We start from the raw sequence: 27211 nt of genomic DNA on the forward strand, positions 1-27211 counted from the left end.
ATGGGACCAGACAAAATACAGGCAGAAAATAAGCAAAGAAATTTAGCGTGGAAAAAGCAGCTACTAGATTTGGGAAAATTAATCCCAAACAGTTGCAATGCAAAAGGAGTGCTCTGTCTCTGCATATATGTACATAAATAGATAATAGATGAGGTGCCAGTAGGTAGTGCTTAAAAATAGGCAGCAGTGTTCCTGAGTTTTGCAGGACCAATAAAACCTGTTGTTAAGCACTGCAGATTGTTTCTCATATGCAATATTTAAATGCAGCTCGCAATGTGGAGTCAGAGATTTTACTTATCAAATTCTACTTTGTGGCTGACCAGAGGCCCTGAGTCACTTTGGCATTCCATGCCCATCTGCAATGCCAGTGCATGGGTCTGTCTGTGAAGCAAGCATTCTACGGCCTCGTGGACAAACGCTGAAGCAGCTGCAAGGCTAACATTCTCCCGTGTCCCATTAGTGTCGCCCCAGGACAGAGAAGTGTCCACACACAGTCCAGCTTCACAAACCAGACCAGGAAATAACTGAAACACCGTAAGTGCTTCTGCTTTGGTCAGAATCAAGTGACAAGCTGCGGCTGTTGGAAGCGATGGACGATGTAATGATCTACAAGGTAGCAGGCAGTTCCAGCATGTAATAAAGGAGCAAATAATCAATATGGGGATTTTTGTAAAGGTCTTGGATTCCTTCCCGGAGAATATCACTTGGAAATCAGCCCTAAAATGAAACTGCTACATGCACCACACAGAGTAGCAGTTCCTATGAAGGAAGAACTTAAAAACCAGCTTGACAACTTTGTGGAGTCTAAAAGAAAGTTAAATGATTGACAGATTGGACAGCAGTCCAGTAGCTATTAAAACACTAGACAAACTCTGGTATTCACCCCATACCCCTCAGTGAAGCTCCAAAACTCTCCCATTGTACTTTCTCAGCCACTGGAGGGATCCTGCCCAGCCTCACAATGGAGCTGTTCTAGTCAGACACCACAGATGGCTTCTGGCAGGTGAAACGTGTGACAAACATCTGGACTCCTTTAGGCAGATATAGACGGCTGGAAAGGCCATTTGGCATTTCTCTGTCTCCAGAAGATCACCAGGGATGTCACCATGAAGTGCTAGAGGGACTCAGGGAGTTCATGTAATTGCAAATGGCATATAAGGGCTTGTCTACACAGCCCCACAGTGTGGACTATGGGGGTGTGAATTGCAGTGCACACCAAAATGTTGTGCTGTAACTGCCCCCATGTAGACCCTGCTAGCATGAACTAAAACGTACCTTGTTTGCATTACCGTCGTCCTGTTTCAAGCAGGACTGTTTTGGCTGTAGAGGATTGATTGTAGAGACACCCTCGCAGCGGCTAATACTGAGCACGATCATGTCCTGATTGCGCTGTTCAGCAGAGAATTTCTAGTGAGCCTGAAACTGACTAATAAAAAGCAAGTCTGTGCCTTCTACCTGTGCCACATACCAGACACCTTTGAACAGCAGAGAGCTGAAAACCAGACTGGAGACACCTCAGGCAGTTTGGGAAATGGCCATCCAGACTGTCCAGATCAGAAGGAAGAGGTGGTGCTCTTTAGTATTCGGGAATATTGGAGATACTTAGAAGAAAGAGAATCGACTTGCTGGGCAGTAACTGAAGTTCTTCGAGCTGTGTTGTTCACATATGTATTCCTCTCAAGATGTGTATGCATCCATGTGCTCTCGATTGGAGATTTTTGCTAGTTGTGTCCATTGGTCTATGCAGGTGCCCTGAACACCCTCATGCCCCGTACCGAGGGCATAAAGGGTGGAGCTGGACCAACTGCCATTTCAGTCCCCTCTCTACTGCAGACCTGGAAGGTGTAATAGGACGTTGAAGCAGAAGGGAAGGAGGGAGGGTCATGGACTAGACATATGAAACAACACATCCCAAAGAACTCCAGTTACTGTTCAGATAAGTAACTTCCCTTTCTTCTCAAGTGATTGTCCCTATGTATATTCCACTCATGGTGACTCCCAAGCAATGACCTGAATAAGAAGGTGGGAGCTTGGAGTCTTAACCAAACAGAGACCTTTACTGAAAGTCTAGATGCCTCTGTCACAGCACAGTGTCTAGGTATGTGTGGATCCCCAGGTGGTAGCTTTACAAATGTCTGCAATGGGGACATTTTATAAGGAAGCATCTAAAGCTGCCAGAACTCTCATGGAATGGGCCCTATTATTTGGTCATTATAATTTGACTACCTTGTAGCACAAATTGATACATTACAAAGCTCATTTTGTCAGCCTCTCTGTTGATATGGGGTTTCCCTTCATCCTTTCAGCACAGAAAACAAACAGTCTTGGAGAAGACCAAAAGGGTCTGGTCCTCTGAAAATAAAATGCTAAGGGCCTTTTAATGTCTTAAGTGTGTAACTTGGCTTCACCACGGTTAGTATGGGGGTCTGAAAAAAATATGGGCACATGGATGACCTGATTTAGATGCAACTTAGAACCGGTTTTTGGAATGAACTTTGGTTATGGTCTCTGCAATACCTGATCTGGACAAAAAATGCACACTGGGGGTCCGCCATCTGAGCACCTAGTTCACCTACCTCATTGCAGATGTTATTGCGATGAGGAAGGAAGTTTTCACGGATAAGTGCTGTAAATAGCATGTAGTCAAAGGTTCAAAACAGGAACCCATAAGGCCTGCTAAGACTCCATTTAAACCCCAGGGGTTCCCGCATGGAGGAAATACTCTCACTTTTAAAAATCTGGTAGTGGTAGGATGGGAAAACACAGTGTATTCCTCTACAGCTGGTTGGTGGCACTAACAGCAGCTTGTGCATTCAGCATCACATGACAGTCACAGCTATCCATTCACCAGGATTACAACACACTGGCAGATAGATCTGAGCAAGAATGCCTTGACAGACCATGAATGGGAAATAAGACCTGAAATAACTGATTGAGACACCTGTGTTCTTCAGGAACAGCATATACTCCAAGCTCAAAGGAATTTTGGCATCCAAAGGCATTAGGTGATGTTCACACCAAATGACAAATATTCTCCACTTTGAATTACTAAGTCTTTTTAGTGAAGACTTTCCCGCTATTGATTAGTATGTTATGTAGTTCAGAAGAACATTTACTTTTTCTACTTCTGACATCTATCCAAAGCCCATGCAGTTTCATGGAGGGTGTGTAGGTTGGGATGTTGGATTAGATAGTTGTTCTAAGATACTAGGTCTGGGTTTAATGGTAGAAGTATTGGTGGCAACTCGAATGACATATGAGTTGTGGGAAGCAATACTGTCTTGGTCATACTGGAACTATCAAGATAATCTTTGCTGCATCCTGCCTGACTTTCTGGAGCTCAAAGGAACTGGTGGGAATATATGTATCTGAGCATCTGAACATGAAATGAGCAGTGCAGCCCCTAGGGACCCCACACTGAGTCCCCATATGGACTAGAAAGTTGGACATTTCTTGCCCTCGTGCATTGCAAACAAGTCAATTGAGGAGAGATCTCACCTCTTGAAGATGAACTGAATCATTGAATACTTTATTTCCCGCTCATGGTCTGTCAAGGAATTCTCGCTCAGATCTATCTGCCAGTCTGTTCTGTAATCCTGGTGAATGGATAGCTGTGACTGTCATGTGATGCTGAATGCACAAGTTCCAGTGTTGCACTGCTTCTCTGCACAGGGCTGACAAATCCCCTCCCTGCCTGTTTACACAGACCAGGGAAGTTGTATTGCCTATCATGATCTGAATGGAACAACCCCACATGAATGGTAAGAACTCCTTGAAGGTGTTTTGGATTGTTCTGAGCTCCACAGTATTTATGTGGAGTTGAGACTCTTGAGGCATTTGCCTGCACTAAATGATGTTCCAGGTGGGCTCCCTAACCCAAAGAGCAGCATCTATAACTATCATCTCCATTGAAAGGAGCAGGAAGCAAGGGACTCCTGTACCTATGCTGAGGGGGGGCTTTCTACCAACTGAGTCAGAGTAGAATCTTCTGTGGGATTGTTAGGAACCTAGCCAATTTGTGTTGGTTTGGAATGTAGACTGACTTCAACCAGTTCTGCATACATTTTAGGTGAAGTCTGGCATGCAATGCTACAAAGATGCTAGAGGCCATGTGTCCTAACAAGGTGAAACAAATGCTTGATGTTGTCTGAGGCACCTTCTGCAACTGTGCGATCAGACTTGTCATCATCTGGAAACTGGGCTGAGCTAAATAGTCCATCAGGGCTCTGCTAAATTCTGCCCATTGAGATGGTACCAATGTGATATATGCCATCATGTGCCAGCAATGCCCCTCTGCCATGTACATTGGCCAAACCGGACAGTCTCTACGCAAAAGAATTAATGGACACAAATCTGACATCAGGAATCAAAATACTCAAAAACCAGTGGGAGAACATTTTAACCTGTCTGGTCATTCAGTGACAGACCTGCGGGTGGCTATATTACAACAGAAAAACTTCAAAAACAGACTCCAACGAGAGACTGCTGAGCTAGAATTGATATGCAAACTAGACACAATCAACTCCGGTTTGAATAAGGACTGGGAATGGCTGAGCCATTACAAACATTGACTCTATCTCCCCTTGTAAGTATTCTCACACTTATTGTCAAACTGTCTGTACTGGGCTAGCTTGATTATCACTTCAAAAGTTTTTTTTCTCTTAATTAATTGGCCTCTCAGAGTTGGTAAGACAACTCCCACCTGTTTATGCTCTCTGTATGTGTGTATATATATCTCCTCAATATATGTTCCATTCTATATGCATCCGAAGAAGTGGGCTGTAGTCCACGAAAGCTTATGCTCTAATAAATTTGTTAGTCTCTAAGGTGGCACAAGTACTCCTGTTCTTCTTCTTGAATTGTGGGCACCAGAAGGGGATACAGTATTCCAGCAGTGGTTGCACCAGTGCCAAATACAGATGTAAAATAACCTTTCTACTCCTACTCAGGATTCCCATCTATGCATCCCAGGATCACATTAGCTCTTTTAGCCACAGCATCCCACTGTAAGCTCATGTTCAGCTGACTACCACAATCCCCAAATCTCCTTCAGTCACTGTTTCCCAGGATAGAGCCCCCATCATCATGTAAATGGCCTAGGTTCTTTGTTCCTAGATGTATACATTCATATTTAGCCATATTAAAACGCATATTGTTTGCTTGTGCCCAGGTTATCAAGCTTTCCAGATCACTCCGTATCAGTGACCTGTCCTCTTCATCGTTTACAATGCCCCCAATTTTTGTGTTACTGGCAAACTTTATCAGAGTCATTAGCAAACTTTATCAATTTATGTTTTCTTCCAGGTCATTGATTAAAATGTTAAATAATGTGGGGTCAAGAACCGATCTCTGCAGGACCCCTCCCTGGAGGCATGCTGCTTGCTGATGGTTCACTGTTCGCTGTTCTTTTGAGACTTCTCAGTTAGCCAGTTTTTAATCCATTTAATGTTTGCCAATTATCTGGACCTACTGATTTAAAAATATCTAACTTTGGTAGCTTCTGTGTAACAGCCTCCAGAGCTACTAGTGGAATGGAGAGTGTTATCAGCATCATATAATGCAACTATATCATCTGCTTTTTCTCCAAATACAAAACAGAAACATTTATTGAACATTTCAGACTCTTCTGCCTTATTATTGACAATCCTGCCATTTCCATCGAGTAATGGACCAATACCATTGTCAGGATTCTTTTTGTTCCTAAAATATTTAAAAAACTCTTTTTAACTCTGCTGCTCATAGATTGATTTCTTCCCCTACTTCCCTTATTCATTTTCTACACTTCCCAACTTCTGATTTATATTAATTACTATCAACATCCGTGTGTGTGTGTGGGTGAGACTGCTGGAGGGGGTTTCAGTTTGGAGCGGTCTGGGGAAACAGAGGGAACCCCAAGGCTGGGGTCTAAGTTCCCTGCCCCCCACGCTCTCCAGAGGGACCTGACTGAGGGGTCCTGGTTGTACCTACAAGCTCTGTTTGGGACTGTGTTCCTGTCGTCTAATAAACCTTCCATTTTACTGGCTGGAGGGTGCAGAGCCCTGACTCCCTCCCACTCTGTGACACCCTCTAAACTAGATCGGGTTTTATAACCAGCACAGCCTTCTTCCTCAGTTGCGGAAGTGTGGCTTTGTGAGCATCTAAGAAGGTGTTCTTAACTGATTCCCAATTATCATTCACAGTTTTCTGATTAAATTCTTCCTCCCAGCTGAGTTGGCTCATAATTCTTTTCAGCTTTGTGAAACTAGCCCTATTCAAGCATCAAGTATCTATACTTACTGGTCTGGACTTTATTCTGTTTGCACATTATAAATGTGATCAAGTCATGATCACCTGTACCTAAGCTACCATTAATTTTAAGTTCTGTGATCAGTTCCTCTTTATTTGTTATGACAAGGTCTGATAAAGAATTCCCCCATGTTGTCTGCAACACTTTTTGAGTAAAGAAATTGTCATCTGTAATCTTTAGAAATTCCAACAATTTTGCTATTACTTTTTGAGTCTTTGGCTAGCTGTTCTTCAAATTCGTTTTTGGCCTTCCTAATTATATTTTTACACTTCATTTGCCAGAGTTGATGCTCCTTTCTATTTTCCTCACTAGGATTTAACTTCCACTTTTTAAAGGATGCCTTTTTGCCTCTCACTGCTTCTTTTACGTTGTTGTTTAGCCATGGTGGCACTTTTTTGGTTCTTTTACAATGTTTTTTAATTTGGGGTATACATTTAAGATGAGCTTCTATTATTGTGTCTTTAAAAAGTTTCCACGTAGCTTTCAGGGATTTCACTTTTTGCGCTGTACCTTTTAATTTCTGTTTAACTAAATTCCTCATTTTTGTGTAGTCCCCCTTTCTGAAATTAAATGCTACAGTGTTGGGCCGCTGTGGTGTTTTCTCTGCCAGAGGGATGTTAAATTTAATTATATTATGGTCACTATTACCAAGCGGTCCAGCTACACCTCTATCTTGATATAACAAGAATTTGGATATAATGCGGTAAAGCAGTGCTCTGGGGGGGGGGAGGGGGAAGAGAGGCTGCGCACTCCGGCGGATCAAAGCAAGTTCGATATAATGTGGTTTCACCTATAATGTGGTAAGATTTTTTGGCTCCCGAGGACAGCGTTATATCAGGGTAGAGGTGTATATTCACCTCTTGGACCAGATCGTGTGCTGCACTTAGCACTAAATCAAGAATTGCCTCTCCTCTTGTGGGTTCCAGGCCTAGCTTCTCCAAGAAGCAGTTTTTTAAGGTGTCAAGAAATCATGGTATCATGGATCTCAATGTGTCAGATGGGTATTTGCACAATTTACTGCAAAATGTGAATATACCACATCCTCCACATCGCAGCATACATGGTAGAAGGACAAGGACGATTCTGCTGACACAGCCATTGTTCCTATGAGCAACTAGGGAGCAGTTGCATCAAGGGATGGCCCAGGTGCTTCAGTGTAACCACTCACTATGGCAACGGCAGGATTCCTGTGTTGATCCTAACAGTGCTCCAGTAGCTGTCCCACCATGCTCCTGTCCCCACAAGAGTGGTCACTATAGTCACAATTTTGCACTTGGCTGCCCAGGGACCACAAATACCAGAACCCCACCTTCCCCCTTTAAAAACCTCAGCATGTTTCAAAATGCCTTTTTCTGGTTGCCTGCCTTGGAAAGCACACCTACTAGCCCACGTTTGAAAGCATCTCACCATGCCAGTTCAGCCCAGACAGAGCTATACATAGACATGCTCCTGCCTACGAGTCCTGGATCTCCTTGGCCTGTGGGGAGAAGAGGCTGTGTAAGCCGTTAAGGAACAGCCAAAGGAATATAGACATCTGTATGCACATTGCACAGGGGATGCCAGACTTGGCACCAAAGGAATGAGCAGCAGTGCCAGGTGAAAGCCAAGAAACTTCAGCAGGCATATCAGAAAGCAAGGAAGGGCAACAACAAATCTGGGGCCACTCTGCAGACTTGCTGCTTCTACAATGAACAGTATGCCATACTTGGCGAGGACCCTACCAGCACTCTGAATGTGATTGTGGACGTATTGTTAGAACTGGGTGCAGAAAAACCTTCAATGCCCAGTGAGAAGGAGGCGGGAGGGGGCACAGAGGGGGATGCAAACCATACTGCCAGCAAGGAGCTGTTCAAAACTCTGCCGAAATCAAGCCAATCCCACCAGGCAAGAACAGAGGAGCCAGGTGAGGAAGAGAAAGGGAACTCAGCTGAGTGTATGAAGTGCGCAACCCTGCATATCGATGGCAGTAGAACGGACTCAGTCCAGGTGACGCTGTTTCATATCCAGGGTGAACCCATGATCTTCATCAAGGACGGGCAAGCATACCAACATCTTGGCACACCCATGGGTTTCCGTGTCCAGCAGACACCTGAGGATACCATTGCGGAGATGCTACAAGATGTGGCCAGGATCGACTCCTCCCTACTGGCACCATGGCAGAAGATCAACGCCTTGAACACCTTCCTGATCACCCGTATCTCATTCGTCCTGAGGGGATCAGCCGTGCCGAAGGTACCTCTGAACAAGGCAGACAACACCATCAGGCAGCTAGTGAAGAAGTGGATGTTTCTTCCCAGAGAGCCAGCAATAAACTGGTGTACATCTCACACAGGCAGTGTCCCTCAAATGGGTGATCTGTGCGACACTGCAGTGATCATTTACACCTTCTGCCTTCTGATGTGCCCGGACGCCATGGTGAGGAACATTGCAGAAAGTGCCATGCAGGATGTTATCAAGAAGCAAATTGCCAGGACTCCCTCCAACCAAGATGTCGCCATCGCCACCTACCTTAGCAGCTCCCTGGAAGGTGAAATTGGAAGAGACGGGGAGACTTTGCTTCACTCTGGACTCGTGCCCACAACGCTACACGATGACTGGAAAAGCATATCGGCTGCCGCTGGACATGGTGCGAGGAATGCCAGGAGCTGGGAGTCCTGGTGCCACAGATGAAGAACACGGACCACACAATCGTCACTCCAAGAGCCAGAACCATGCTAGAGAGGACCCTGAAGGATGCCATCCACTGTCAGTATGTGGAAAAACTGAAGTGGAATCCGGTCCAGGGCAAGGTGTTCGAGATGACGTGCAAGTGGGATGCCAACAACCACTTCCTCCCCGGGGGCAGCTTCACCCGCTTTGCCGACTGGAGGTTCATCCACAGGGCCTGGCTCAACTGTGTTCCGCTGAACGGAACTGTCCGCCATGGGAATCGGGACAAGCGATGCAGGAAGTGCGGCTACGCCAATGAGACACTACCCCACGTCCTGTGTAGCTGCAAGCCCCATTCCAGAGCCTGGCAGCTGCAACACAATGCCATCCACAATCACCTGGCCAGAGCCATCTTGCCACCCATGGGGAAGGTTGCTGTGAACTCCACCACCCCGGAATGGTCAGCCAACTGCAACCGGACATTGTCATCACCAGCAAGGACCGGAAGATGATCATGGTGGATGTCACAGTGCCCTTCGAGAACAGCACCCCGGCCTTCCATGATGCCCGAGCTTGAAAGATGGAGAAATACGCCCTTCTGGCAGACACCTTGAGAGCTATGGGTTACCAGGTTCAGACACACATGCTGATCATCAGAGTCTTGGGCACATTGGAGCCAAGTAATGAGCGAGTGTTGAGAGAATGCGGAATCGGTCAATGCTATGTTTGGCTGATGCGGCAACTCATGGTGTCAGACAGCATCAGGTGGTCGAGGGACATCTACATAGAACACATCACCGGACATGGGCAATACCAGGAGGGATGAGCTGGAGTGCCGATGAGAAGCACAGTAAGGAAAGTAAATGAAATACTTTCTTGATAGATTGTATTTTCTAAATGGACAACCTACCCTAAATTCTCAATTACTGAGGGACAATCTTCACTCATTGATATATTTTGCTTCCCACAACCACATCTCTGTACAACTTTTCATGAGTGATGGACCCGAATACTTGGATGCTAATTCTAAACTGTATTGTTAAATGTATTCACCTAAATCTGAGTTATTGCTGATTATGTACTATATGTATCTTATGACTTTTAAAAACAAACTTTGTTTTTGTGGATAATCTAAGCACTATACCCAGATGTACAGATACTCTTTTCTCAACCTGTGTATTATATAATTTTAATATTAACTTTAATAAAAATTTAAAATCTGTTCCTCACAGGCATCTTTGTTTCCCTATTCATTGTCCAAAACCTCCCCTCCCTTTGTCCCTATTTTAAAGTGGTGCCCACCCCATCCACATGTTTAGAGAGCAAAGACAGACTTTGGATTCCTCACTTTACTTTTAAAACCAGCACTGGGAATCCAATTCAGGTTAATGCTTTGCAATTAATATCTAGTTCATAGAATCATCAACTTGCCACTTTAATCAACTAGTGCATGTTAGGCAATAAATTCAAATAGATTAGTGCAGCAGGCCAAATTCCACAGTCCACACAGATCAGGGTCCTGTGCTCGGTTAGTGCTAGAAGAAAGGTCGAGGTGGTGTTCACTTTGGCTGTCTGGGCTAACAGGGGGCCACAATTCTTCTCATGCTCAGTACTTTGTTTGAACAGGGAATTGTCCCTTTTATCCATTTGAACGACCTCAGTGAAACTTTCATGGAGATACTCTGCAATCCTCTCTGGAAGGTTTCTATGGATGGCAGCCTTGTTTCTTCCCCGGGATAGCAGACATCCCCATGCCACTCTGCGATGAATTCAGCTGGCAACAGAGCAATAAACAGTATAGTGGTATATGGGCCAGTGCAGCCTTGGGAGGCCAGTAGCAGCTGTGTTCTCTGGGCTTTTGTCCTCCTCAGGAGCAAGAGATATCAACTGAAACCACCCTGCACGTTCCATATTCTCATACCCCAGGAACATCCAGCATCTAAACCTCCCAAGCAACAGTCTGTCCAAAGACCCCCTCCAATCCATGACAACTCCATGGCATTGCTCTGTATAGCCCCAAGCGTAACAGGTGGCAGCACAGAGTGAATCCATACCCCCAGCACTCCAGGCAAGGCGGAACTAGGAGAACCATGACTATACCGACACTGACCTGTGACAACTGCAGGATCAGCCAACAAGAACAGTGCAGTACGTGTGTTTACATGAAAGAAACATTTGAAAATGTTTTTAATATGTAAATATGTATGTTTATTATTTTACTAAGCTTTTATAACTATGGGTCACCCACTTCCAGAACTGCTTCAGTGTTTCTAACTTGTTTCTTTGCACTTTAGCTTCATTTTCTGTTTATTTGCACACAATAAAGTTTTATTTTCTGAAACTCAGAGTCCAGTTTACACCAAGCAGACATGCCACATTACCGAATTCACAACGGGAGTCAAGATCCCACCCATATTTAAGGTCTATACACACGAAGGCACAACATTTCCCAAAAGCATCACACAACATTTCTATGGCTGACTGTTATAAAGTTCTTTTAAGGCCTCCCTCAACCTTATGGCTCCATAGTTGGTTTTTCTACTAGTCTGGCTGTTCAAATTCAGCAAACAGCTGGTCCACCTCATGCTGCCCTGCCAGTAGCCTTTCCCCCTTTACCTCATGATAGTATTATATAATGCACAGCGCGCTGCAACAATCATAGGAAAGTTTGCCTTGCGAGATCCAATCTAGGCATTAAACATCACCAGTGAGTTTGGAGTCTCCCAAATGCATATCCAATGGTCATCCTGCACCTGCCCAGCCAGGAGTCGAATCTTTCCTTGGTTCTGTGGAGCTGGCAAGTGTATAGTTTCATGAGTCAGGGGGAACAAGGGATATGCTTGGTCCTCCAGAATCACTGTGGGTATTTCAATATTGCTAATGTGAATGAATCAGTTGAGGAAGAATGTCCCTGCTTGCAAGTTTCTGAACAGTCCTGGGGAGGGATAGTCAGTGGTTTGCGCATTGGCTTCCTAAACCCAGGGTTGTGAGTTCAATCCTTGAGGGGGCCATTTAGGGATCTGGGGCAAAAATCTGTCTGGGGATTGGTCCTGCTTTGAGCAGGGGGTTGGACTAGATGACCTCCTGAGGTCCCTTCCAACCCTGATATTCTATGATTCTTCAAGTGTCAGGCACCTTCCCTGACTAGCCCACATGGACATCAGTGAAGCATTCCTGGTGAAAACAACAAAGAGTCTGGTGGCACCTTAAAGACTAACAGATTTATTTGGGCATAAGCTTTCGTGAGTAAAAACCTCACTTCTTCGGATGCATAGATTCCTGGTGAGCCACTAACACTTGTGTAACCATGCAAAAGTAGTCTTTTCCGTTTACAGAGTCACTGGCCAGATCTGTGTGCTGCCTGTCATCCCACCACAGTTCAGAAACACTGTCGCTGCAAATCCATCTACTTACTATTCCCTGCACATTGCCGAGAGTCACAGGCCTGCACAGCAGGAGACAGTTCATGACCTTGCATGTTTGAATGACAACAGCCCCCGCTATGGAGTTTCCAAATCTGATCTGATTGCCCGCTGCAGAATAGCAATCTGGCATTGTAAGCTTCCCGAGCACCACTGCCACTTGCGGTTGCACTGTCAGTGCAGGTCTTATTGTGGAGTCCCTATGCCAGAGAGCAGGAATGTGGCTTTTCACATCCCAAGGTCCTGCCACCACTGCTCATCATCCCAAACCTACGTGACAGTGCCATCCCACCAGTCAGGACTTGGTTCTCCAGTCCAGAAGTGCCTAGCTTCTATGCAGAGCTGCTCCATGAACCCCAGCCACAACCTGACATTCTGATTTACTGTATCTGTCATCCTGCCATTGGCCTCGAGCATCTCATTTTCCTCACAATGCCACCAGTTGTAGCTGTAACTGCTGAGGTTCTGTGCAGGGTGCATGCTTCTGCCAGAGAGATGTCAGAGACTAAAACGTGGTGTGCAGAACTGTAGGAATTTTTAAAATGGAGTGAAAGTTATGGGATGGAATAAGCATTCTGTATTGGAGAGAGTGGGATTGTGGGAATTTGAGCCCTATTCCCAGAAATCCCTGTATGAATAGCTGGTATCCCACAAACAACTGCGAAAATGTCCGGATGGCAGGTGTAGGGCATGCTGTGATACCTACCTACTGATGCAACCACCTCTGGTGAGTACATGCAGCACTGACGCAAGCAGCCAAGTGTGCACATGTTCAAGTGCAATACAAAAGTCGGGGGCTCTAAGCCAACATAATTTATGTTGACCAAATTTTGTAGTGTAGCCTTTCAAGAGGCTGTTTGCAGTCAGGCAAAATGTGAGCCTTTTATTAATAATCTGAATGTGTCGCCAGAGAAAGGAGGAATGTAATTTATAGACTCACAGAGTTTAAGGCCAGGACCATTACATCATCTGCATAACTCAGGCCAAAGAATTTCACGCCATTACCCCTGTCTTGAGCCCAACAACTTGTGTTTGTCGGAAGCATCTCTTCCAGAAAGGCATCCAGTCTTGATTTGAAGACACAAAAAAAGACAGAGAATCCACCAACCAGGCAGTTTTTTTCCAATGATTAATCACCCTCACTGTTAAATATTATGCTATTTCAATTTGAATTTGTCTGCATTCAGCTTCTAAAAGCTCAGATGCTGTCAGCTGATTTATAAGACAGGCAAAGGGATTTATTAATCATATATGCTATTAATTAGAGCTTTAATATTGTAATGCCATTGGCCATTATCTTTGAAAACTCGTGGCGATCAGGGGAAGTCTCGGGCGATTGGAAAAAAGCAAATATAGTGCCCATCTTTAAAAAAGGGAAGAAGGAGAATCCGGGGAACTAGAGACTTCACCTCAGTCCCTGGCAAAATCATGGAGCAGGTCCTCAAGGAATCCATTTTGAAGCACTTGGAGGAGAGGAAGGTGATCAGGAACAGTCAACATGGGCAAGTCATGCCTGACCAACCTGATTGCCTTCTATGATGAGATAACTGGCTCTGTGGATATGGGGAAAGCGGTGGACGTGATATACGTTGACTTCAGCAAAGCTTTTGATACGGTCTCCTACAGTATTCTTGCCAGGAAGTTAAAGAAGTATGGATTGGATGAATGGACTATAAGGTGGATAGAAAGCTGGCTAGATTGTTGGGCTCAACGGGTAGTGATCAGCAACTCAATGTCTAATTGGCAGCCGGTATCAAGCGGAGTGCCCCAAGGGTCAGTCCTGGGGCCGGTTTTGTTCAACATCTTCATTAATTATCTGGATGAAGGGATGGATTGCACCCTCAGTAAGTTTGCGGATGACACTAAGTTGCGGTGGAGAGGTAGAGACGCTGGAGGGTAGGGATAGGGTCCTGAGTGACCTAGACAAATTGGAGGATTGGGCCAAAAGAAATCTGATGAGGTTCAACAAGAACAAGTGCAAAGTCCTTCACTTAGAACGGAAGAATCCCATGTACTGCTATAGGCTGGGGACCGACTGGCTAAGCGACAGTTCTGCAGAAAAGGACCTGGGGATTACAGTGGACAAGAAGCTGGATATGAATTAACAGTGTGCCCTTGTTGCCCATATTGGGCTGTATTAGTAGGAGCGTGGCCAGTAGATCAAGGGAAGTGATTATTCCCCTCTAATCGGCACTTGTAAGGCCATATCTGGAGTATAGCATCCAGTTTTGGGCCCCCCACTACAGAAAGGATGTGGACAAATTGGAGAGAGTCCAACGGAGGGCAACAAAACGAACAGGGGGCTGGAGCACATGACTTCTGAGGAGAGGCTGAGGGAACTGGGCTCATTTAGTCTGCAGAAGAGAAGAGTGAGGGGGGATTTGATAGCAGCCTTCGACTACCTGAAAGGCGGTTCCAAAGGGGATGGAGCTTGGCTGTTCTCAGTGGTGGAAGATGTCAGAACAAGGAGCAATGATATCAAGTTTCTGTAGGGGAGGTCTAGGTTGGATATTAGGAAACACTATTTCACTAGGAGGGCGGTGAAGCACTGGAATGGGTGACCTAGGGAGGTGGTGGAATCTTCTTCCTTGGAGGTTTTTAAGGCCCGGCTTGACAAAGCCCTGGCTGGGATGATTTAGTTGGGAATTCGTCCTACTTTGAGCAGGCGGTTGGACTAGATGACCTCCTGAGGTCTCTTCCAACCCTAATCTTCTATAATTCTGATGTCTGAACTCTGAAAACATCCATTCTCAGTTGTTGTCAGTAGCTTGGGGCAATGTGTGGTGTTTTTATGCGCGCACACACACACACACACACACACGTCTATATATGAACCCTGAATTGTACAATCCACTGTTCAGAGGTTTGCTAAAAGCAGAGGTGACTAACAAACTTACCCTGATTGTGTTGCAGAGTTTGGCAGGGGAGGTAAAGACTTGTGTTGTCTTCTGTGGTGCCTGTCCCTGAGAAATCAACTGGATACATGGGTTTCCCCTCCCATTCTGATAGGTCCTTGTCCTGCTGCTGGGACTCCAAGTGGGAGGGCGGGACTCGGCACTTCCAAACCACCTGAGAGCCTGAGCAATAGGGCATAGGGGCCGTTTGCAACAGTGGCTGAACTTCTGGGGAGCAGCAGTAGCCAGGGGAGTGGCCATAGTGAATGTGAACATTGCAGTCTTTGTGCACATCTGAGTCCTCTGAAAGGTGAGCCAGAACAGGCTCCGGGCGGCACTTCCGTTTCCTTCTGTGGTGACGGCTTTGTAAGCCATGTTTCTGTGACAGCGGGAAAGACAATGGACCAGCTGCTCCAGCTTGCCTACTGGCCACCCAGCTGAAGTCAGACCCGTCTGCAGAAGAGGAGAGGTGCTTTGAGAGGTCAGGTCCCTGATGCACACAGGAGAGCTGTCCTGACAGAGATGCAGCCTGGGACACTGGGCTGCTTTCAAGAGGCTGTTTGCAGTGACGCGTTTTCTCAGTCCTCTTTTGTGTCCGAGCACTGGGCACAGCCCCAGCAAACCGGGGCTTACGCTGGCTGGGTTCCTGGCCTGATCTCCCAGATGGACATTCTAGGTCTTTCCTGTAGTGATGGTGCCTGTGGTGGTGATAATGGACATGACTCAGTGTCTGATTCTTGGCTAATGCAGTGCTGCCAGTCTCCTTCAAGTCCAAAGACCTCGGCCTTGGCTCCCCTGGAGGCTGCAGCTGCTCCTGGCCATTGTCAGTGGAGCTACAGTACACCCAGGGGTCATAGTCACTGCTCAGGGAACTGCGGAAGGTGGAGCAGCTGCCATGGATGCCTTGGAGGCTGACATCTGTGCAATTCAACATAGAATCACTGGAGGAGCCATGACAGGGTCCAGAGCTGGAGTCACTTCCCGGACCATCAGCCAGGTACCCGCTGTGCTCTGTGAGATAGCTCTCCCCTGAGCCACTGCTGTTGTGCTGTCTCCCATGACTGGTTCCCCGACGAAGAGGGGCAGCGTGGTGCTGTCTCGGTACTACCGCAGTCCTGAATCCCAGGCAACGGGCCTGGTGCTGAAGTGGGCAAGTCCTGTGAGAAGATGGCATCTGCCCACATGCTGGAGATTTTCGGTGCTGCTCATTCCCTAGGCCTTGGGCTAGAGAGGGCTGATGGCTGCATGTGGCCCTGGAGCCCACTGGCCTGTATGGCAAATAGTGCATGGTGCTGAAATCCAACTGGGAGAGCTCTGGGGAATGGAAGAAGGGGTTGCCATGGGGGAGCTGCGAAGCAAAGTTCCTGAGCTGCCGCTGGGGGTGGGCCTCTGGGAGGTGATACAGGGCGTGTCCTGGGTGTTGCCGGAAGAGGTGAAGCCGCCGCCCAGGTTCCAGATCCTGGGAATTCTGCCTCAAATGTGCAGGCTGGGCAAAGGCAGCCCCCTCTAGAGAGACAGAAAGGGCATATCCACTACGTATCTGCATCCCATCCCATGGTAACCTGGCAACCTCTCCCCAGAACCCCGCCCACACACCCAGTGCCTGGCAACTAATCTCCAGTGCCTGCCCCCACTCACCCTATGCCTGGCAACCCCTCCCCAGTGTCCCGCCCCACTCACCCAGTGCCTGGCAACCCCTCCCCAGTGCCCCACCCCACTCACCCAGTGCCTGGCAACCTCACACACCCAGTGCCTGGCAACTAATCTCCAGTGCCTGCCCCCACTCACCCTATGCCTGGCAACCCCTCCCCAGTGCCCCGCCCCACTCACCCCATGCCTGGCAACCCCTCCCTAGTGCCCCGCCCCACTCACCCAGTGCCTGGCAACCTCTCCCCAGTGCCCCGCCCCACTCACCCAGTGCCAGGCTGCTCCTCCCCAGACCCCGCTCACTCGTCCACCTGCCCTGACCCACCTCTCTTCTGTGCTTGATACCCAAACATTCCCTGTCCCCACCAGCACATGGGGACCCTTTTACTGCTTCCCATACAGCCCGATGAGCCTTCCCCTAAACCAGTGCCTCTGGAGACCTTCAGAGAGCTGCACACACAGGTGTGGGTGCAAGAAAACCTCCTCGGTGCTGGTTCACAGCCATGAATCTCCCTCACACACAAATTCCCTTGCATGCACACCACAACCCCCCTCCTGCCACGCACCACAAACACTCTCCACTCCAGACACATAACACCACCCACCCCCACACTCCCAACATCCACCCCCACATACACACCACACCTTCCCCACACGCACCACAAACCCCACACACATAACACCCCCCCCACACACACCACAAATCCCCTTCCCCCATACCCAAACAGCCACACACACCACACCTCCCCCGCACAAACGCCCCCACATAACACCACACACACACTCCCAAACACCCACCCCCCCACACACCATGCCCTCCCCCCCCACACCCACACATCCCAAACACCCACATACACACCACAACCCCCCACACACATAACACCACAACCCCCCCACACAACACCCCCCCACACACCACAAACCCCGTTCCCCCCCACACACAAACACCCCACCTCCGCACACACACCACATCCACCCACCCACGCCCCCAAATACCCACATACATACTACACCTTCCCCCCCGCACACGACAACCACTCTTCTCCGACACACATAACATCACACACACACACCACAAATACCCTCCCCCACATACCACACACACACACACACCACAAACACCCCACACACAAAGACACCACAAACACCCTTCCCCACACACCACAAACACCCCCACACACATCACAATTCCCCCACCCACCCACACTCTTGCTGGGAGGTGCTTTTCATGGGCGATTTGGCCCCTCCTGGAGCCCTACCGATGATATTGAACATGCAGAGCGGGCAGGTGTGGTGCTGCTGCAGCCAGGGGTCAACACACTCTCTGTGGAACTCATGGGAACAGGAAATAATCCGCAGCTCCTAGACAGAGACAGAGAGAAGGTTTGAGTGGGCAGAGCAAGGTCCCTGGAGGGAGCTGGATGTGGGTGGGGAGATGTCTCTCTCCCTGCTCCACGGATCAGCCTTGATCTCACACTCTGGGCGCTTCCCAATGTATAAAACAAGATCACCGAAGCACCTCTAATGCTGCGAGCTGGCTCTGAGCGTACCAGCCCATGCCTCTGCAGTGTCCAAGCTCTGGGGTCCGAGTGGGGCACACATTGCAAAGCCCTCTGGAGGAATGCCCTGTCAGCAGCCCTCTGACACCGGGGGCTCCAACAAAGGCCCCAGTGCTGAGTGCAACTGGTGTAGCACCCCTTGGGGAGAGGCATTGCTCAGGGAACCAGGCCCCAACCCATTAGAAGCTTTCCCCACACCCACAGCTCTCCCTGCAAATGTCCTGGCAGCCAGGCCAGGCCATGGAGCTCTGGAGTCACCTGGTCCTGGAAAGATACAACTGATTCATAGATTCCAAGGCCAGAAGGGACCATTGTGATCATCTAGGCTCACCCCTCCACAAGACAGGCCAGAGAATTTCCCCACAACAATTCCCAGAGCAGACCTTAGAGAAAACCATCCCATCTTGATATAAAAATCATCAGCGATGGAGAATCCCCCACAACTCTGGGTAAGTTGTTCCAATGGTTCATTGCTCTCACTGTTAAAAACGCACGCCTTATTTCCAACCTAGCTTCAGCTCCCAGCCAGTGGATGGTGTTACTTTTCTCTGTTAGCATGAGGAGCCCCATATCAAATATTTGTTCCCTGTGATCAAGTCACCCCTTAACCTTCCCTGTGTTAACTGATTGCCAGCAGGGGAGCCAGGCGCTGTGCCAGCATCCTGTCTGAAGGATCCCAATGGCAGCGTGGTGCAGTGACAAAGGCCGGGATACCTGGATAGCAGCCAGATTCACACACCCAGCGAGAGGATGCTCTTGGCATTAGGCATCACCTGGGCATCCTAGGACAGACCCCCCAAAGGACGAAGGCCCATAGTCTCAAAGAGATTTAGGCACCTAATTCCTGATTTCAATGGGAGTTAGGTGCCTAAATCCCTGTGAGGCTCTGGGTTTAAAGCCCTCACAGGCCCCCCTCTCCCATGCTGGTACAGTAGGCAGCAGTGCTGTGCTTGCTCCAAAGCCCTGCCCCACAGAGCACACTGCTCCTTTTGCCATTTACAGAGAGTCCTGCACAGCTGTGCAGCCCCCCTCCCAACGGCACCTCTGCCTAGAGAGTTCAGAGCCATGATTGGCCAGACTTGCTGTCTGGCTTCCCCTACACATACAGCTCGTCCTACCTGGCCCTCGCTGAACTCCTCCAGACAGATAGCGCAGACGGGGGCTGAGCTGCAGCTGCTGGCCGAATCCCTTTGGGTGGCCTGTCGGCACCGGACCTGGTACTTCCGGGTGGCCAACTGGCTGATGGCCTGCATGGTCTGCTGCTGCAAGGAGTCCTGGGAGAAAGGAAAAGAAAGCTAGACTGAAGAGAGGACTGGCCCCTGCTGCACAGCTAGGACAAAGAGACATGTTCCACCAAATTGCCAGATGTGAAAAGCGAGGGCTCTCCTTTCACCAGCCACACTGCAGCCTGCAGCACCAGGTCTCTGCACCCTACCTGGCAATAAAGGCAGCGGAGACAGACAAAGAGACCTGACAGCTATTCAAGGCAAACCGTGCGGCAGCATGACCTAGTTGTCAGACCAGGTCACTGGCCTTCAGGAGACCTGGCTTCTATTCCCGACTCTCCCCCGACTCAGGTTGTGATCTGGGCCCAACCTTCCAAACGCCCACTAATTCGGAGTGCCTGATGTGGCATGACGCACCCACATGAGGTTGAAAATTCAGGCTTTAGCCTCTCTGGGACTCAGCTGTATAATAGGGACAATGTTACTCCTCTTTGGGAAGGGGTTTGAAGTCCGCAGGTGAAAGGCCCTACATCAGTGAGCTGTACTGTTACGATTAATGTATTGATGAAAATGGGTTCTTTAGCCACATAAGAATAAATACAGTGTCCACAGTTTCCACCAGCTGCAATAAAACAGTGAGGACTCTTAATCCTCACACATAAAGGCCTAAGCTAATCGCCTGCTCGACTCAAGAAGAAATTTGCCCCATGGCAAATTAGGGGCAATCTGAGATTTTACAAACTAGCCATTGAACCCTGAACTAGATGAGTCTGTGGCGACTCTTCTGCGAGCCAGGAAGACCGAATGATGCTTTGTCCCAGGGCTGGATTACCCAATAGGCCGTCTAAGCACGTGCTTAGGGCACCAGCAAAACAGGGGGCACCAAAAAAATGAGATTTTTTTTTTAAATTTGATATTTGATATTTCAAAAAAAGCATCGAAGTAGTCATCATGGGAAAAATCAGAACTTTGTTAGACTTCCTTACACTCCACTCCACACTCTTCCCCCGTTTTTCTGTTAGCTTTTTATTACTTATCCCCACCTAAACCAGGGGGGCGTCCTACTAACGTAGATTGAAATAATGCGAGGAAATCAGATCCTGTCATGTATTGCAATAAATTTATGTTTTATTATTGATATATTCTTCTGAGTTATACGTACTTGATTCATTTTTTTTCTTATATATATTTTATATATATATATATATATACATAAAAATAGTGTACGTTGTGTAATTTGTTGTTGTTTTTTTAAGTTCAGATAACTGAGATAAGGGGCAAGATGAAACGTAACCAACTGAGTGGAGCACAGAAACATAAACTGGTGGAAGAAAAGAAACAAAAAACTAGTGAAATTTTTCAAAATCTTCCAAAGCTGACATCATTTTTCAAAGCAAATCCATCAGAAGCAACATCTTCTCTCAGTAGCACAGACATTGTTCCAAAACCTGTAGGCGTTTCAGAGACTGACCATTTTTCTATTAGTGAAACAAACACCATTCCAGAACATGTGGATGTGTCAGAGACTGTAACTGATCATCCGACTCCTGGTGGTAAAACAGACATTGTCCTAGAAGGTGTGGATGTGTCAGAGACTGAACCTGCTCATGCTGTAAATAATAGGAGAAAAGATCCTGGTATGTGGGTTAATTTCAGTACCGATGATATAGCTTACTGGATAGATCGTGGACCAAACGACTGTCAACACCACACTGGGCCATTTGAGAAATCACCTCGGACTTTTACCAATGGCAAACAAACAAGATATTGTCCACAAAACATATTTTTCGGCATGAAAGTGAACGGTGAGAAATACACTCGAGAATGGCTATTGTATTCACCATCAAAAGGGTCTGTGTACTGTTTTGTTTGCAAACTTTTTGCATATAAACCTTCAACATCCCGGTTTGCTGCGGATGGATTTAGTGACTGGCGGAATACTGTTTTAATTGAACAACATGAAAATAGCACTACTCACAGAGATTCAATGTTGACATTTAAATCGAAGACAGGGCTTTGGATTGACACAAAAATTGGAAGAACAAATTAAAGGGGAGCGCGAATACTGGCAACACGTCTTACCGCTTGTTATAGCTGTTATTCAAACATTAGCTGAATGTGGTCTGCCTTTCCGGGGATCAAATGACACAGAATGGAAATGTCTTGGGATTGTTGGAGTGTGTGGCTCAGTTTGACTCATTTTTGCAGGCCATATCTCAAAATATGGGAATGCTGGCAAAGGTAACCCATCATACTTATCCAAGACAATATGTGATGAACTCATTGGTCTAATGAGTGACAAAGTTCGTTCAGCTATTGTGGATTAAATAAGTACTGCTGGGCACTTCAGTTTATCTGTTGACTCTACACCTGATCTTTCACATATTGATCAATTGAGTATTATACTAAGATATACGTCTCCCACAGATGGAAAGCTAGTTGAACGATTTATAACATTCCTCAATTTGAAAAGCCACACTGGTGAAGAAATGGCAAATCAAGTACTGCATTATCTGTGCCAAGTTTGCAAAATAGATTTTTCAAAGTGCAGAGGTCAGTCTTATGACAACTCTACCAACATGTCAGGGCGTTATCAAGGAATGCAGAAGAAGCTTTTAGAACAGAACAAATATGACATATTCATACCATATGCCATATTCATAATCATCTAACATTGATGATTATTAACTGCTCCACAGAACGCTCTTTTTCTCAGCTGAAAAGAATATAAAACCCTCGGAGAACAACAATGTGTCAGGACAGACTTGATTCACTTTCCCTATTGTGTATGGAAGCGGACATGCTTCGTCGAGTCAGCTTCGATGAACTTAACCAGAATTTTGCAATCAGAAAATCTAGAAAGAAGCTATTTTAATTTCAGCATAAATGTAAGTTTTGTGTCATTTTGAAAAATAAAAATTTATTTTACGGTATAGTATTGTTTTTATTTTGAATTACATATGGGGGGGGGCACCATAATTTTTTCAGTGCTTAGGGCCTCTAAAGGTCTTAATCTGGCCCTGCTTTGTCCTCTCTGTTGAGTACAAGTGTTGGGCTGTTGGCCCCTTACTGAAACGTAGTGGTTTTTTGGTTGGCCCCCTAGCAAGGAGAAAGGGGACGGGCTCAAGAGGAGTCAGGATCCTGGGACTGACAGGTCCCCAGGGCCAATGGGGAGAGGCCAGCACTCCCAAGTCAGCAGTTAAGAGCCCAGGGCCCATGTTCCCTGTGAGCTGGAGCTGCCAGGGCAGAGCTGGGCCAGGGAGCATGCAGCAGCCCCGAGTCAGAGCAGCAGCCGGAGCGAAGCCCCAGAGCGATAGTGGTGGGGTGAGTCTCCCACTGTCACAGCAGGGTCCTGTGCATCAGTCTAGGCCCTAGGGAGAGAACAAGATACGGGCCCCTTCCAAAAGTCTATCGGGAGGCCTTTGAGCACCGGAGCCAGAGGGGACATGGCTGGCTGGGAGGGCACTAAGTGCCAGCCCTAGAGGGGGGACATGGCCAGGGAGGAGGCTGAAGCAAAGGTGCAGAATGGGTTCTGTCACACCGAGTCCAGTCCCGTCTGGGGGCAGTGCCACACCGGACTCATAAATTTGTTGCACTTTAGAGGCTGCTGCACTGAACTGTACCCAAACCAGTTCCTCACCGTGCTGACACTGTGAAGGGCTCTTCGATGCCCAAGGAACAGTTTTGGGTGCACAAATGTTTAAGTGAATTGCAGGGATTGCAGGTTAAAAGGATAACACGTGCGGTAGGTGTGTCTAGGCGTAGGGGCGCCTCTTCCCTCCTTAGAATTGCCCATGAAGAGACTGAGGTGAACACCCAGGAACCCCTGGTTTCAGTCCTCCCTGGAACCTAACTTTCCCTATTTACATTAATTCTTATGGGGAAATTGGATTCGCTTAACATCGTTTCACTTAAAGTCGCATTTTTCAAGAACATAACTACAACGTTAAGCAAGGAGTTACTATATTTGATGAACAGCAGTAGAATGCTAGTAAGCAGGACTCCTGATTTCTATTGCTGGCTAAGGAAGGGGGACGTGGTCTCAAACAGTTTGTAAAGGTATGCAGGAACCATCTCATTTTACAGATCAGCTAGCCTTGCACACAACTTTACCCTGAGTGGCACTGTGATGTTTGGACTATCACAATAAAACCTGGGCTCCATTCCTAGGTCTCTAAGTGGTGGTGTTGTGCAACACATCAGCTACCTTGTTTATAAAAGGGGCAAAGATACTTTTCTGTCTCCTAGGGCATTGGTTTTCAAACTTTTTTTCTGGCGACCCAGTTGAATCATAGAATCATAGAATATCAGGGTTGGAAGGGACCTCAGGAGGTCATCTAGTCCAACCCCCTGCTCAAAGCAGGACCAATTCCCAACTAAATCATCCCAGCCAGGGCTTTGTCAATCCAGGCTTAAAAACCTCTAAGGAAGGAGATACTACCCACCCCACCCCCCAGGTAACCCATTCCAGTGCTTCACCATCCTCCTACTGAAATAGTGTTTCCTAATATCCAACCTAAACCTTCCCCACTGCAACTTGAGACCATTGCTCCTTGTTCTGTCATCTGCCACCACTCAGAACAGTCTAGATCCATCCTCTTTGGAACCCTCTTTCAGGTAGTTGAAAGCAGCTATCAAATCCCCTCTCATTCTTCTCTTCTACAGACTAAATAATCCCAGTTTCCTCAGCCTCTCCTCATAAATAATGTGCTCCAGCCCCCTAATCATTTTTGTTGCCCTCCTCTGGACTCTTTTCAATTTTTCCACATCCTTCTTGTAGTGTGGGACCCAAAACTGGACACAGTACTCCAGATGAGGCCTCACCAATGCCAAATAAAGGGGAATGATCACGTCCCTCGATTTGCTGGCAATGCCCCTACTTATACAGCCCAAAATGCTGTTAGCCTTCTTGGCAACAAGGACACACTGTTGATTCATATCCAGCTTCTCGTCCACTGTAATCCCTAGGTCCTTTTCAGCAGAACTGCTACCTAGCCATTCGGTCCCTAGTCTGTAGCAGTGCATGGGATTCTTCCATCCTAAGTGCAGGACTCTGCACTTGTCCTTGTTGAACCTCATCAGATTTCTTTTGGCCCAATCGTCTAATTTGACTATATCCCTCTCTATCCTATCCCTACCCTCCAGCATATCTACCACTCCTCCCAGTTTAGTGTCATCTGCAAACTTGCTGAGAGTGCAGTCCACACCATCCTCCTGATCATTAATAAAGATGTTGAACAAAACCAGCCCCACGATCAACACCTGGGGCACTCCGCTTGATACTGGCTGCCAACTAGACATGGAGCCGTTGATCACTACCCGTTGAGCCCGACGATCTAGCCAGCTTTCTATCCACCTTATAGTCCATTCATCCAGCCCATACTTCTTTAACTTGCTGGCAAGAATACTGTGGGAGACCGTATCAAAAGCTTTGCTAAAGTCCAGGAACAACATGTCCACTGCTTTCCCCTCATCCACAGAGCCAGTTATCTCATCATAGAAGGCAATTAGGTTAGTCAGGCATGACTTGCCCTTGGTGAATCCATGCTGACTGTTCCTGATCACTTTCCTCTCCTCTAAGTGCTTCAAAATTGATTCCTTGAGGACCTGCTCCATGATTTTTCCAGGGACTGAGGTGAGGCTGACTGGCCTGTAGTTCCCAGGATCCTCCTTCTTCCCTTTTTTAGAGATGGGTACTACATTAGCCTTCTTCCAGTCATCCGGGACCTCCCCCGATCGCCATGAGTTTTCAAAGATAATGGCCAATGGCTCTGCAATCACATCCGCCAACTCCTTTAGCACCCTCGGATGCAGCGCATCCGGCCCCATGGACTTGTGTTCGTTCAGCTTTTCTAAGCCCGCAGGCACCGCCTCCTCAGCTTCCATTGGCCAGTTCCCGGCCAATGGGAATGCGGAGCCGGTGCTCGGAGCGGGGGCAGCACACGGAGTCCCATGGCCCCCCTGCCTAGGAGCCAAACCTGCTGCTGGCTGCTTCCAGGACGCAGCACGGTGTCAGAACAGGCAGGGACTAGCCTACCTTAGCCGGGCAGCACCGCCGACGGGACTTTTAACGGCCTGGTCGGCGGTGCTGACCAGAGCCGCCATGACCCAATGCCTGACATTCCGTGACCCGGTTCTGGGTCGCGACACGCAGTTTGAAAACCACTGTCTTAGGGTAGGGGTACAGAAGGGCTATAAGTGCAAAGAATTAATGGCACTAGAATTACTAATGCCAGTTGCTGGAAGAAAAGAGACTAGAATTCATAGGATCTTGGCTGCCTGCATTTCCCCTGTGCAAGCAGAAGGAGGAGAATCTGGTTTGCCCAAGCCCCATCTGAAGCACTAGCTACGGCCCTGGCACGTGTTAGAGGAGGCTGAGTGGGGTGCAGGCTCAGTGCAGGTAGAACATTCCCAATCTGGTTGCAAAAGTTTTGACATTGGGAAAAGCTCCTAGTTCTTTTATGGAAAACAGCTGCACTGTTTCCGTTCCAACTTTCAAAAATGTCCAACCTGAGGCAGAGCCCAGACATGAGGAATTTCTGCCTGAGGTGAGTGTTGGGCTACCTCAGCTCTAGGCGTCGCTGCTGCTCCACCGGCAATAATCGTATAATACCCCAAATCTCAACTCCTCTGGGACGTCCCTTTCTGGGTACTGAGCTTTCCGTTCTGCTTATCTTTGCTGCTATGTGTCATTTCACTAGAAGACGTGCAAGCTTATCTTTCTATTGAGTCAGAAAAAACTGGTTCTGTCAGAAATGGGGAAGTGCTGAATCTCAGGGCAAGGGTGGGCGGTGTTCTTTGTTCTTTCCATTTCTAGTGGATTACACTAAAATGTAGCTATTTTTATCTGAGTTGTGGTTGTGGCCAAGGAAGTGACTCAGGACTTTGGGTGCCCAAGCTCAGATGCCTTAAACAGGCCTGGGTCTCAAAGGTAGCTGCTTAGCTCACCCTGAAATCCAGGCCCATTTCAGGTGTCTCTAGTCACATGTCACTTCTGGATCTCTAGGCCAACAAGGTATTCAGGAGCTGGATTGTCAGGAGTGACTTTGTTATCTAAATTTGGAAATATTTCTGTACTTGGAAGGTCTTTTATGTAATGTATTGGTTTTCATCCCAAACACTAAAGTATTTCAGTCTCTCTAATGTTAGAACAGGCCAGTGACTTCCCGAGGCACCGAGGACAGGGTTAGTTAGTGTGCGGGGGAATTCAGGGCACTTGGCCAAAATTTGTGTAAATGGCGCTTGCTCGAGAGAGCTGGTTGGGAAGGTGCTGCAATTCACAGGTACAGCAATGTCTGGGGTGAGTGCAAACCACATCTGACACGACTGGTTCCCAAAACCCAGGGCTGGAGTGTGGCTGCACTGAATCACTACAGGAACCCAGACTGCTCACATCATTTGAGCTGCAGGCTTGTCCCTGCAACGGGACGCTCGCCTTGTGTAGACAGGTCTCCTCTTTCTCAAACATATACACAGTTCCTCTCACTCTTGTCTCTGCCCCCTCACGCCCTTCCTTAGACTGTGTAGA

At 47.5% G+C, this 27211-nt stretch overlaps 1 protein-coding gene across 3 annotated transcripts in view; it reads right to left on the bottom strand.

Moving 5' to 3' along the window:
• RNF43 (ring finger protein 43) overlaps nt 1-27211 on the bottom strand; it is a 128528-nt gene that overhangs the window by 6363 nt on the left and 94954 nt on the right. For all 3 annotated transcript variants that reach the window (XM_054008068.1, XM_054008066.1, XM_054008065.1), the window contains 3 exons: nt 19576-19731; nt 18158-18260; nt 15255-16757 (listed from right to left, as the gene is read on the bottom strand). In XM_054008068.1, coding sequence (XP_053864043.1) covers nt 15255-16757; nt 18158-18260; nt 19576-19731 — 1762 coding nt within the window. The remainder of the gene's footprint in view (nt 1-15254; nt 16758-18157; nt 18261-19575; nt 19732-27211) is intronic.

This window comes from Malaclemys terrapin, chromosome 18 (genome assembly GCF_027887155.1).
Source record: "Malaclemys terrapin pileata isolate rMalTer1 chromosome 18, rMalTer1.hap1, whole genome shotgun sequence".
Lineage (NCBI taxonomy): Eukaryota > Metazoa > Chordata > Testudines > Emydidae > Malaclemys > Malaclemys terrapin.